Source organism: Cherax quadricarinatus, chromosome 24 (genome assembly GCF_038502225.1).
Source record: "Cherax quadricarinatus isolate ZL_2023a chromosome 24, ASM3850222v1, whole genome shotgun sequence".
Classification (NCBI taxonomy): domain Eukaryota; kingdom Metazoa; phylum Arthropoda; class Malacostraca; order Decapoda; family Parastacidae; genus Cherax; species Cherax quadricarinatus.
In genome coordinates, this window is record NC_091315.1 from 35,710,820 (window position 1) to 35,723,828 (window position 13,009).

At 39.8% G+C, this 13,009-nt stretch overlaps 1 protein-coding gene across 4 annotated transcripts in view; it reads right to left on the minus strand.

The window, feature by feature from the left end:
• Window positions 1-3,975: 3,975 nt before the first annotated feature.
• The window catches only part of LOC128690924 (chromosome-associated kinesin KIF4A-like), a 64,325-nt gene continuing 55,291 nt past the window's right edge, over window positions 3,976-13,009 (minus strand). For all 4 annotated transcript variants that reach the window (XM_070088369.1, XM_070088370.1, XM_070088368.1 and 1 more), the window contains 5 exons: window positions 12,805-12,981; window positions 12,367-12,561; window positions 11,543-11,779; window positions 10,930-11,012; window positions 3,976-4,942 (listed from right to left, as the gene is read on the minus strand). In XM_070088369.1, the coding sequence (XP_069944470.1) occupies window positions 4,804-4,942; window positions 10,930-11,012; window positions 11,543-11,779; window positions 12,367-12,561; window positions 12,805-12,981 (831 nt within the window). In that variant the 3' untranslated portion in view covers window positions 3,976-4,803. The remainder of the gene's footprint in view (window positions 4,943-10,929; window positions 11,013-11,542; window positions 11,780-12,366; window positions 12,562-12,804; window positions 12,982-13,009) is intronic.

The following is a 13,009-nucleotide window of genomic DNA, read 5'->3' on the forward strand; positions in this document are numbered from 1 at the left end:
GTTCTCGGTCATATTGACGTACAGGGTAATGAACAGGCAGACACTGCTGCATGGTCAGCAGTACATGACCTCCCAATTTCATATAGAGGTGCTCCATTCACAGACTATTTTGCTGTAATTGCTACCCACCTTCGCACCTGTTTGCAACATTGATCTGATTTGCTCCATAAGCTACATTCTGTTAAACCAAGTATAGGTTTCTGGCCGTCTTCTTATCATCAGTGTCGAGGTTGGGAGACTGTACTCTCTCCCATCTTTGCATCGGCCACACTCATCTTATTCATGGGTATCTCGTGGAGAGGTGCCCTGTTCCAACTTCTGTTAGCCACATTCTGTTGGACTGCCCATTCTATCAAGCACGCAGAATTTACCTCTGTCGCCGTCACCGCTCTGCTGCCCTTACTTTACCTTCCCGTCTTGCTGATGGACCCTCCTTTAACCCAGACTCTGATGATGATGATGCCTTTCTACCTCAATCTCTTGCTACCCTCTACCCCTGCATCCTTCCCTGCCCGGCAGCGCTGTATGACCCTTGTAAGTTTAGCGTTTCTTTTTTTTTGTTGTAATAAACAAGTTGCTCCAGAATGCCTTCATCACGCGCAAGAAAGTAGCGTTGTATGATCGTATGTGGAAGGATAATAGATCCACAGCAAGAATTAAGGGAGATAGGCTTGCGAATCGTAACTGGTGCATTGTTAATGTCAAGAAGTAAAAGATTATGTGCCTGCTCTGCACTTTGTAGTGACAAAGCAAGTGCTGCTCTTGAACATGGGAAGCAACGTTCTGCCCAACATGGGGAAGGAGTGCCTTACTAATACATGTACTGTGGTTGGAAAGATAAAAGTTGGTTGGGGTATAAAGAATTTTGTCCAAGTAGGAGTTTAAAACAGTAAGGGGAGGAATTGCTTAGTTATTCACCTGATGAAATCATTCCACCTCTAAATTGACAGATGGGACCATCTCTACTAGCTGTCATGAGAAAGCTGACCTCTCTGCCAAACTCTTTGCTGCTAAGATGCAAGTTCCTGATCCAGCAAGGGAACTTCCTTGGCTAGCAGCAAGAATAGCCAAAGCTGTCAGTGGTGACAACAGAGCAAGTGTATCTTCTTAAACTGCTGAACCAGGAAAAGGCTGTGGGCTCACAAAATGAGCCCAAGACGGCAGAGATGTGCAGACCAGACAGCAGTACCTCTAACTCGTCTATCAGCACAGTGTAAGTGGCCTTTTTTTTTTTTTTTGTGGAAAGAGGCAAATGTCCCTGTTCACAAAAAGACCATAGCAGAATTCAGCAACTACTGGCCAGTGTCACTCCTGTCAAGATTATGGAGAATCTCATGGCAGATGAGTTTTTTGACTACCACTCACTTATTTGTAACCATCAATATGGCTTCAGAAAAGGGTATTCTGCTACTGATCTGTTAAACCTCTCCACTAAGTGGCACCACTTGCTGAATATTCAAAGTCAGCCGTTTAGTAGCACTGGGCACTGCTGGTGCTTTCGACCGAGAATGGTACCAAGGACTCTTGGCAAAACTGAAAGCACTGGGAATTGCAGGCTCTACACTGTCTCGGTGATTACCTTCAAGATAGATCTCTAATCATAGTTCTCAACAGGACAGAGTCAGCAGACAAACCAATTGGAGCAAGCATTCCACAGGGAAGTGTGCTTGGGCCATTGTTATGGAATGTCTACTTCAATGACCATTTCATCCCAGAATCCCATGCATATGCAGATGACTATACACTGACATTTACTTATCCAAGAGAGGAAATGCCAGCAGCTCTAAGTTACATTGATCACCAGCTTACAGCTGTATCAGCCTGGGGTAAATGATGGTAAGTCACATTTGCTCCTGAAGAAACACTGATGATGGTCTCTATGTGCCACGATGGTAATGCTGGAGCAGTGGTAAGAATGGGAGTGTGTTGGTACCCAGGGACGAAGTTGATATCCTTGGGGTGAAATTAGACTCCAAACTGACCACAAAGAGCTACATTGTAAAACTTGCAAACAAGGCAGCCAGGAAGCTTACTGCACTAACACATCTTGCATCTGCTTGACGGTAGAAATTGCATGATCCCATACGAGGCACAAGCGCACTCGAGTATGCTCCAGTTTCTTGGACTGCCTGGCCCCTCTGACTTCTTGACAGAATAGAGCAATACTATTATTCTTTTGCCTGGACTCAGCCTGAATAGATTATCAGTTCAGCAGAGCCTTCAGCACTGGAGGAATGTGGGTGGCCTTACTATTATGTACAAGGACAATACTGTCAAAGTATCACACTTGGCTCCATTCCAAGGATAGCGAGAAGTGAACTTCTGCACAAGATGGGCAGCAACTTCACTTACTGTACCCTTCTACAGACACATTTCATCAAAGATGATTTATTCCTAGGATGACTAGTCTCTAACATGTTCGTACAATGTAATGAATAAAATCAGTCGATCAAAAGAAATTGCTGGCCCACAGACAGCTGCAGCTCCATATTTGTACATTTAATAATAATAATACCCCTCAAGGAAGGTTCCTTGATGTAGGTGAGGGGCTCTTGATTTAGGGAATTGGATCTGTGCTCCAGTTCCCCGAATTAAGCCTGAATGCCTTCCACATCCCCCCCAGGCGCTGTATAATCCTCCGGGTTTAGCGCTTCCCCCTTGATTATAATAATAATAATAAAACTTTCAAACGAGCTAATGTAGGTAATAGCTCTTAGCTTGTAAATAATGTTAGGAATCCTTACCCTAACCTTGTCAAATCCTCTGTTTAAAAGAGAAAAGGGGGGAATGGGGAGGATGGGGGCAGGGAAGAGGAATAGGGGGGGGGGGGAAGTAATTAGGTTTGTTCGGAGGAAGAAGACCAGAAGGTCCAATTGCTCAGACCAAGAGCCTCTCCATTACAAGAAGCCCCCCAACTAAAGAGGAATGAGAGGCAAATATTAGATCCATTTGTTAGGGTACATCAGCAGTGCCTACTCTTTGGAGGGTAGGGTTGTCAGTGCATTTCTGGAAAGACCGAGTGAACGTTTTTTGTCTTTGGGTCACCCTGCCTTGGCAGGAGATTGCAGTCATTGAGGAAATAAAAATACTATTTCGAACCGATTGCCCCAGTGGCATTTTTGTTCCCATCTTCCACATGGTTTAAATGTTTTAAGTTTCTTTTCAACATCTGTAATTTACATAAGATTTCTTTCTATTTCTGCAGCATCTTGTTTTAAAATTCAAACATTTTTTCTTCAGCATTCAGTAGTACGTGGATTTACATTTGAAAATGGTTAGTCTAGTCTTGGCATGCTACAATCACCTAGTTAGGCTAAGTTCCAACTAGTACATATAGCCTAAGACATCAATAAGGATTATAATCACCCACATCTAAAGGTAATATGCATTCATGGGGTATAGGTCAGAGCCTGGTCCTGCATCAGAGACCAGACTAGCAGAGTAACCCTCAGAGTAAACTAGTATAGTTCTTGGATCACAAGAGAACATGCAAATTTCCCCAGCACATCAAGGTAGCACCTGTTATGGAAGGAAATGGAATTTCTTTGATAGCTACTGCCATAACTGAACCCTTTTAAATTTTCAACATTAAGGTTTTAAAATAAAACTATGTAAATTGTTAATTTTAAAATAATGTAATAAAAATATAAAATGTACATCAGGACTCACTTGGTCATATAAGCAGTTTATAGAGGATATCTGTTGCTCTACTTTTAAGGAATTTTTACAAGCTAAAAAAAAAAAAAAATCAAATCTTCACGTACTAAAAGCATATAGTGTGTAATTTCACAAGTAGAAACTTTTGTTGGGACAGTACAAAGTTTGTGTAAGACTACAAAGAATAAATAAAAGGTAAATTTCAATAAAATGTTATGATAAACATAACTATTGATCCCTAAACTCTGGTCAATAAGACACGCACAAAAGTACTGACACAGTGTATGTACAAATTTATATAAAATTTTTACCCTGGATAAAAAAAAAAAAAGGTAAAATCATAAGTACATTCATATTAGAGTACAGGCCGAGTATCCCTTATCCAAAATTCTCAAAGCTTCGAAGTACAATAACTGTTTTTGAGCACTGACATTATGCCACAAATAGAAAATTTCAATCAGTTCTAGGGAGGTTCCCAGACAGTTGTGAAACGTGACCTCGCATACCCTGGTTGGGGCTCCGACACTGCCAGTTTATCATCAATAATCGTCACTGCCAGATCGTTTATTACTCACTTATTACTATATGTTTGTCCTTATTCTCTGCTCTATGGTGTGAAGATATTGCTGAAAATATCAGAAAAGCATGCAGATACCCTTATAGATAACAGTGATAAGAAAAAAGTGTACAGTAGCCATTTAGTCAAGACAATATTGGTGGAAACAAAGCCTGCCATAGTTAGCCAACATCTGGTGTTTACAACATCTACTGCATGTAGTCTGCCAATGCTGTTTTATTAAAATATTATATATAACTACCTTCAAGCTATGAGTAAGCTGTATATGAAATATAAACAGATTTTGTGTACAGACTTGGGTCTCATCCTCCCAAGCTATCATTATGTATTCCAATACAAGAGACATGCCCGGCCCCAAACATTTTGGATAAAGTATATTCAACCAGTACTGTACCTAGAGAAAACATTTTAAAAGTTACTCCAAAGTTTAAATATTAGATTGTCAGTGGATCTGCCTCATTTTTCTGGACATGATTCTTTGAGTAATTTTTTCCCCGTAACACCACAAGGAGCGTTTCAAACTGGCTAAATGAGCAAACTTAAAAATCTTCATACAATTACAGGCAATCTTAGAAGAGAAGAGAAGAGTTCAAGAGCTCTGCACTACTCTTATAATTCCTGTCTCTCTTTACAGTTGCAAGTGCAAATTGGGAACTCTCACTTTCAGATGAAGATGGACTGTCCAAGAGTGACCCAGTGACTTGCAGTCTGGAAATATAAAAAAATATTAAAATTCCAGTAGCAACAGCTCATGGATGAAAAAGCAGCCCAGAAAGGAAAGAAAAAAAAAAATTGGTAGTTCACGAGTTGTGGAATTTACAGAGCCTTAGTACTATACACAAATAACCCGCAAAGAGAAAAAGAACATAAGAACATAAGAAAGAAGGAACACTGCAGCAGGCCTGTTGGCCCATACTAGAGAAAGAGAAAGAGAAAGAAAGAAAAAGAAAGAAAGAAAGAGAAAGAAAAAAAGAGAAAGAGAAAGAGAAAGAAAGTGTAGTGAGTGATCTGGCAGAAGGCATAGTCACTTGTCAACCCCTCAGCTATGTTGGATTGTCTGACCACAAGGCTGCTTTTACGACACTTAAGATCACAACAGAACGAGGTAAGGAGTCCACACGCACAACCTGGCTATGGGAAAGAGGTAATTGGCCAGCTCTGAGCTCGCCACCACCGGTTGGAATGCTCTTCTCCAAGGGGATGTTGACAACCAAGTGAAAGCCTTCACTGGACACATCCTTAATCAACAAGAGCACATTCCTCACCGGCAATATGTGACGAAGCCTACGGATCACCCTTGGTTTGGCTTTCGTTGTAGAGAGGCTGCTACTGCTAAGTACAACGCATGGCGAAGTTATAAGAGACATCCTACCACCTATAACAAGAACTTGCACAGGCAAGCCTGTAGACATATGGGTGACTGAACGTTCAAAAGTGGGCCATTGCTAAATGGGAGGTGGACACTAAAAGAAAGCTAGCATCAGGTAGGGTAGGCTCCAAAACCTGGTGGTCCCTGGTCAAGGACAGACAAGGTTATCTGCCTGATGAACTCATTCCACCTCTAAATCGACGGGATGGGACCACCTCTACTAGCAGTCAAGAGAAGGCGGACCTCTTCGCTGAACACTTTGCTACTAAAATGCAAGTTCCTGATCCAGCAAGGGACCCTCCTTGGCTAGCTGCAAGAACTGTGTCAAAACTGTCAGTGGTGACAATAAGGCAGGAGGAGGTGCATTTCCTTCTTAAATCGCTTGACCAAGAAAAGGCTGTGGGCCCAGACAAGTTGAGCCCAAGATTGCTGAGATGTGCAGACCAGCTAGCAGCACCTCTAACTCGCATCTTTCAGCACTGCCTAGTACAGTGTAAATGGCCCTCTCTATGGAAAGAGGCAAATGCAGTCCCTGTTCACAAGAAGAAGAGCAGAGCAGAAATCAGCAACTACAGACCAGTGTCACTCCTGTCAATCACTGGAAAGATCCTTGAGACAATCTCAAGACAAATGAGTTTTTTTTGACTATCACTCACTACTTTGTGATTGTTAATATGGCTTCAGGAAAGGTTACTCTGCTGCTGATCTGTTGTTAAACCTCTCCACTAAGTGGCACCAGTCACTGGATGAATCCAAAGTCAGCTGTGTGGTAGCACTGGACATTGCTGGCGCTTTCGACCGGGTGTGGCACCAGGGCCTCTTAGCAAAACTTCAAGCACTGGGATTTGCAGACTATGCTATGTCTCCTCAGTGATTACCTTCATGGTAGATCTCTAAGTGTAGTTCTCAATGGAACGGAATCAGCAAGACATCCTATTGGGGCAAGTGTTCCACAAGGAAGCGTGCTGGGACCATTGTTATGGAATGTCTACTTCAACGACCTTCTTCATCTCATCCCAGAATCACATGCATATGCAGATGACTGCACACTGACATTCACTTATCCAAGAGAAGAAATGCCAGCTGCTCTAAGCTATATCAATCACCAGCTGAGAGCTATATCAGCTTGGGGAAATAGATGGCAAGTAACATTTGCACCTGAGAAAACGCAAATGATGATCGTCTCTAGGCACCATGATGGTAATGCTGGTGCAGTAGTACGGATGAATGGGAGCGTGTTGGCACCTGGAGAAGAAGTTGATATCCTTGGGGTAAAACTTGACTCTAAACTAACCATGAAGAACCATGTTGTAAATCTTGAAAACAAGGCAGCCAGGAAGCTTACAGCACTTCGCCGTATCTCGCATCTACTTGACAGAAGGGGTTGCAAGATTCTGTACGAGGCACAGGTACGCTCACACCTTGATTATGCTCCACTTTCTTGGTTTGCCTGCCCCCCCTCTCATCTGCGACTGCTTGACAGAGTAGAGAACAGAGCAAGACATCTCATCTCTCACCTGGACCCATCCTGGATAGATCTGTCATTTCAGCAGAGCCTTCAACATAGGAGGGATGTGGGTGGCCTTACTGTTATGTACAAGGCCAATATTGTCAAAGTACCACACTTGGATCCACATCGAGGACAGCGTGAAACAAGCTTTTATGCCACAAGGCAGGGAGAAAGCAGCAACTTCACTCCAACTGAGATCCTATATACCCAGGATGACTCGAATATGGAACACATTCGTAAAGCATAATGATGTCAACGAGATAAAGTCAGTTGATCAAATGAAAATGCTGGCCCACAGATGGCTCCAACTTCATCCTGTTCCCCACTTGTATGTCTCATAACAATAAAAATGCTTTCAAATGAGCTGATGTAGGTAACAGCTCTTAGCTTGCCAATAAAGTTAGGAATCCTTAACCTGTAAATAGATGTCAATAAAGCTAGGGATCCTTAACCTTGTCAAACCCTGTGCAAAAGAGAGAGAGAGAAGAAAGAGAAAGAGAGAGAGAGAAAGAGAGAGAAAGAGAAAGAGAGAAAGAAAGAGAGAAAGAGAAAGAGAGAAAGAGAGAGAGAGAAAGAGAAAGAGAGAAAGAAAGAGAAAGAGAGAGAGAGAAAGAGAGAAAGAGAGAAAGAGAAAGAGAAAGAAAGAGAGAAAGAGAAAGAGAGAAAGAGAGAGAGAGAAAGAGAGAAAGAGAGAGAAAGAAAGAGAAAGAGAGAGAAAGAGAAAGAGAGAAAGAGAGAAAGAGAGAAAGAAAGAGAAAGAGAGAGAGAGAAAGAAAGAGAGAGAAAGAGAAAGAGAGAAAGAGAGAGAAAGAGAGAGAAAGAGAAAGAGAAAGAGAGAGATAGAAAGAGAAAGAGAGAAAGAAAGAGAAAGAGAGAAAGAAAGAAAGAGAAAGAAAGAGAAAGAGAGAGAAAGAGAGAGAAAGAAAGAAAGAGAGAGAAAGAAAGAGAGAAAGAAAGAAAGAGAGAGAAAGAAAGAGAGAGAGAAAGAGAGAAAGAGAGAGAGAGAAAGAGAGAGAAAGAGAGAGAAAGAAAGAGAGAGAAAGAGAGAGAAAGAGAGAGAAAGAGAGAAAGAGATAAAAGAGAGAAAGAGAAAGAAAGAGAAAGAGAAAGAGAGAAAGAGAGAAAGAAAGAAGAGAGAGAAAGAAAGAGAAAGAAAGAGAGAAAGAAAGAAAGAGAAAGAGAAAGAGAGAAAGAGAGAAAGAAAGAAAGAAAGAGAGAGAGAGAAAGAAAGAAAGAAAGAAGAGAGAGAGACAGAGAGTAGATAATCCAGGTTTTTTGACATGAACTAGACATCATGCCTTAAAATGACAAACACCGCAAAACGAGAGTAAATAACTCGCAAAAGAATATAACTATCGCTAAATCTTAAACACTAAAAACACATTCTAGTCATTTTTTAAATAATGAATTTTTAAAAATTATGCTATTTACCTTGTGATTTGCCCTAAAAAATGCCTTAAGGATGACGAAAAAACCTTACAATTAGTCCAAACAATACGCAAAAGAATCTCTCTCTCTCTCTCTCTCTCTTTAAGGCATTAAAAACTTAAAGAATATTTTAATCTATCAACACACTCATCTTTTACACACCTTTTAATCATGTTCAACTTATCTTTCATCGTAACCACATTACGCTTGGAATCACTAGCACTATCTTTCTTAGGACCCATGACTATCACAAACATGGTAATGAAATAATCACAAAAATAACAGCAAAAGGCAAAACAAGCACACGATTGAAGCATGGGCAAAAATGAATATGGTATCGCCCTCGTTTTGAATGAGAACAAGCAGCAATGCAACAAGATGGCAGAACTAAGTACCGACGGACATTTATTTACAATTTATCAATGTAAATATTTTATTGTATGTATATTTTTTTATTATCACACTGGCCGATTCCCACCAAGGCAGGGTGGCCCGAAAAAGAAAAACTTTCACCATCATTCACTCCATCACTGTCTTGCCAGAAGGGTGCTTTACACTACAGTTTTTAAACTGCAACATTAACACCCCTCCTTCAGGGTGCAGGCACTGTACTTCCCATCTCCAGGACTCAAGTCCGGCCTGCCGGTTTCCCTGAATCCCTTCATAAATGTTACTTTGCTCACACTCCAACAGCACGTCAAGTATTAAAAACCATTTGTCTCCATTCACTCCTATCAAACACGCCACGCATGCCTGCTGGAAGTCCAAGCCCCTCGCGACACAAAACCTCCTTTACCCCTCCCTCCAACCTTTCCTAGGCCGATTTCCACCCTACCCTGCCTTCCTTCCACTACAGACTGATACACTCTTGAAGTCATTCTGTTTCGCTCCATTCTTCTCTCACATGTCCGAATCCACCTCAACAGCCCTTCCTCAGCCCCTCTGACAACAGTTTTGGTAATCCCGCACCTACTCCTAACTTCCAAACTACGAATTCTCTGCATTATATTCACACCACACATTGCCCTCAGACATGACATCTCCACTGCCTCCAGCCTTCCTCCTCGCTGCAACATTCATCACCCATGCTTCACACCCATATAAGAGCGTTGGTAAAACTATACTCTAACATACATTCTTTGCCTCCAAGGACAAAGTTCTTTGTCTCCACAGACTCTATGCACCACTCACTCTTTTCCCCTCATCAACTATGATTCACCTCATCTTCCATAGACCCATCCACTGACACGCCCACTCCCAAATATCTGAATATATTCTCCTCCTCCATACTCTCTCCCTCCAATCTGATATTCAATCTTTCATCACCTAATCTTTTTGTTATCCTCATAACCTTACTCTTTCCTGTATTCACCTTTAATTTTCTTCTTTTGCACACCCTACCAAATTCATCCACCAATCTCTATGTATATGTAAAAATTTTTTATGTTTTAAATGTTTTTATTTTATTTGAAATTTGGTTTATAGCTTCCTTTATCTTTTATTGCTAATTTGTATGTTTTATTTTAAATATATTTTTACGGAAAAATTTATTTCATGTCCTTTCATTGTGGCGGAGATGACATTGCTAAGTGACGTACCTAGGATGTAATGGCCTTTGCCAAGCTGAAATTTACTCTACAAAAGTGGCATAAAGACAAATTTGACGCAAACTGAAATGACATTAAGTGGGGTATGACCATACAGCTTGAAGAGAAACCAGTTTTCCAGAAAACAAATCATGGCCTAAATAGTTATTATAATTCATACTTAATGGCTAGTCTAATCAAGAAATTCACCAAGGTGCATAGTTTAGGCACCAGAGGGAGAAACAGGTAGAGCAAAAATTTTTAATTAAAGTTAGCAATTCCCAATACCATATTCCTATCAAACACTTCTCATTGCCCAGTGGAAGGCAGAAAATGTCAGGAAGTGATTGGCATATACAACCCCTGCAAGTAACAAAGATCAGTGCCATGTACTGAATAAATTAATACATTTATTCACTATCATTTCCTAAATGGTAAAAAAGATCAATATACAGTGGAACCTCAAAAATCGAACGTATCACATATCGAACATTTCAAAAATAGGACCCTTTTTTCGGACAAACTGTGATAAAATGTATTTTTTGTGTGAATATTTTTGGGTTTCTGGAATGGATTAATTGTATTTCCATTATTTCTTATGGGAAATATTGCTTCGAATTTCAGACTTTTCGAATTTAGAACTAGCTCCTGAAATGGATTAAGTTCGATTTTTGAGGTTCCACTGTACACCCTTTTCAAAACCACCCTATCTTTGGATATACTGTATCTCCATGTCTCATTACAAGGACGCATCACACACAAAACTGAGCACATTTATATATAAATATTTAGCAAATCCCACCTTGGTCTCTTTATATTACTTTCCTGAAGAGGAAGGGCTGTGATGTCAAATGTAGAATTTAAAAGAGTATCTCCTCTGCTGGCCTGAAATAAAAAAAAAATTAGGATGACCTAAGACAGGTTGTGTACAATTAAGCTACATAGTGTTGTTAGTTTTACCAAGTTATGTTAAGTTAGTTTTGGTTCACTAATGAGAACTTATGGTCTAGTGGTGACAATCCTGTCTTTTATAAATGAATTACAAAGAATGAGAGACATAGGCTTTATATCACCAAAAATATATAGAACCTCAGAGGTTACAATCATGACATTACTTCACAACAGACAAGGTTAGGACCTTGAACAGATCTGTATCCAGAATAGAGCTTAATTTGATATTACCCAAATGAACATAAAAAAAAAATTACATTTCTATGCTGACAAAAAGTTGAATGAACTGAACAGTAACAGTGGAAGCATATTCCATACAGGAGTTTAAAAATAGATAAAATTTGGTTAATTCATGTCAATTAGTCAAGAGATGGGGCCAAGAGTAAAAGCTCAACCCCCACAAGCCCCATATGGAAAAGAGAGAATTATAAACAAAAAAGTATCTGAAGGGAGCCCATACTTACATCTGATATACTATTATCTGGAGTTGTCCTATTTTTGCACTTTATGACTTTACATTTACACTTTATGCCACAAGCATTCGTATTCTTTCGACACGCACAGGTTTTCTTGGAACAATCTCCTTTGCACCCACATTTTGTTTCCCCATTGGAGTCACGCTTTAAATAAACCTTCTTACTCCTCTTCACTAAGACTTCATCTTCATTTTCGTCATTTTCAAATGAAGGTCTTAAGCCATGCTAGAGGGATAGAAAAGGAAATATTACAGAAGTTTCAAGAAATGCTCTAACATACTTTAGCAATGCACTCAAGGAGCATCGAGCCTCCACTAGTCCTCACATTGAATGACCCATATGGGTATACCACTTTATATACAGTATAAACAATAGACACTACCATCTTATGGTAATGAAGATGCACTATTTTTATTATGAAAAGTACAGTGAAAGGATGATAGTGGTGAAAAAAAAAGTGTACAGTGGTACCTCGAGTTTTGAACAACTCTCAACTAACAATTATATAAGTGTGTTTTTGTAAGTGCTTTTGTAAGTAATTTTGAGGGGTCTGAAACGGACTAATCTAATTTACATTATTCCTTATGGGAACAAATAGGTTCGGTATTAGCACTTGAACAGCCTTTAAAACGAATTAAGTTCGTAACTCAAGGTACCACTACCTGATTCTAGTAACAGTCTTGTATCTAAAATTAACTATACGACGAGTCTCTTGCTTTATTTATTAAATTGAAAATAATAATAATAATAATAAAAAAAAAAAAACCTGCAACCAGTAAGCTAATTGACCAGGTTAGCAACTAAGAACTTACAGTTATCTGTTTGATTTTTCGAAACAGTGGAGTTTTGCACCAGTCAGGATCATCCTTTGGATCTTCATCAGTTGCTTCTTCTTCAGATTCCGATAACGGTGCATCAATTACCTCTGCTTTCTCAATGGATCTTGGTTTCACATAGGTACGACGAGAATTTTTTGAGCTGGCAGTGCTGTAGGCCACCTGTAATGGCTACATGCCAGAGAGATTTAAGAATAAGAATGAAAAGCATTTCATATGCATCATTATAAAATTTCAGAAATAATACAAGTGAGGACTAAACCATAAAAGATATGGTTAAAATGAAAAAATTAACATTGCAAGAGGAGATAATAGGCTTAAAAAGGTGTGCTCATGCAAAGTTCTAACCATATATAGCTGCAGCATTAAGTAACTGGTAATGTATATTATAGACAATGTTGCAAATACTCTTACCTGACTGCCTCCAGTGATTTTCAGATCTGAAAGCTGCTTCTTTAGTAGTTCACATTCGATGGTCTTTGCCTGCAGCTCTTCATGCAATATGGAAAGGCGGGAAATTTCTTCTTCCTGGAACTTTAACCGTTCCCTAAGAGCAATATCCTTTTCTGTGTCATTTGGTCCCACTTCACTCTGAGAAAATATTCAAATTTTTATTTGA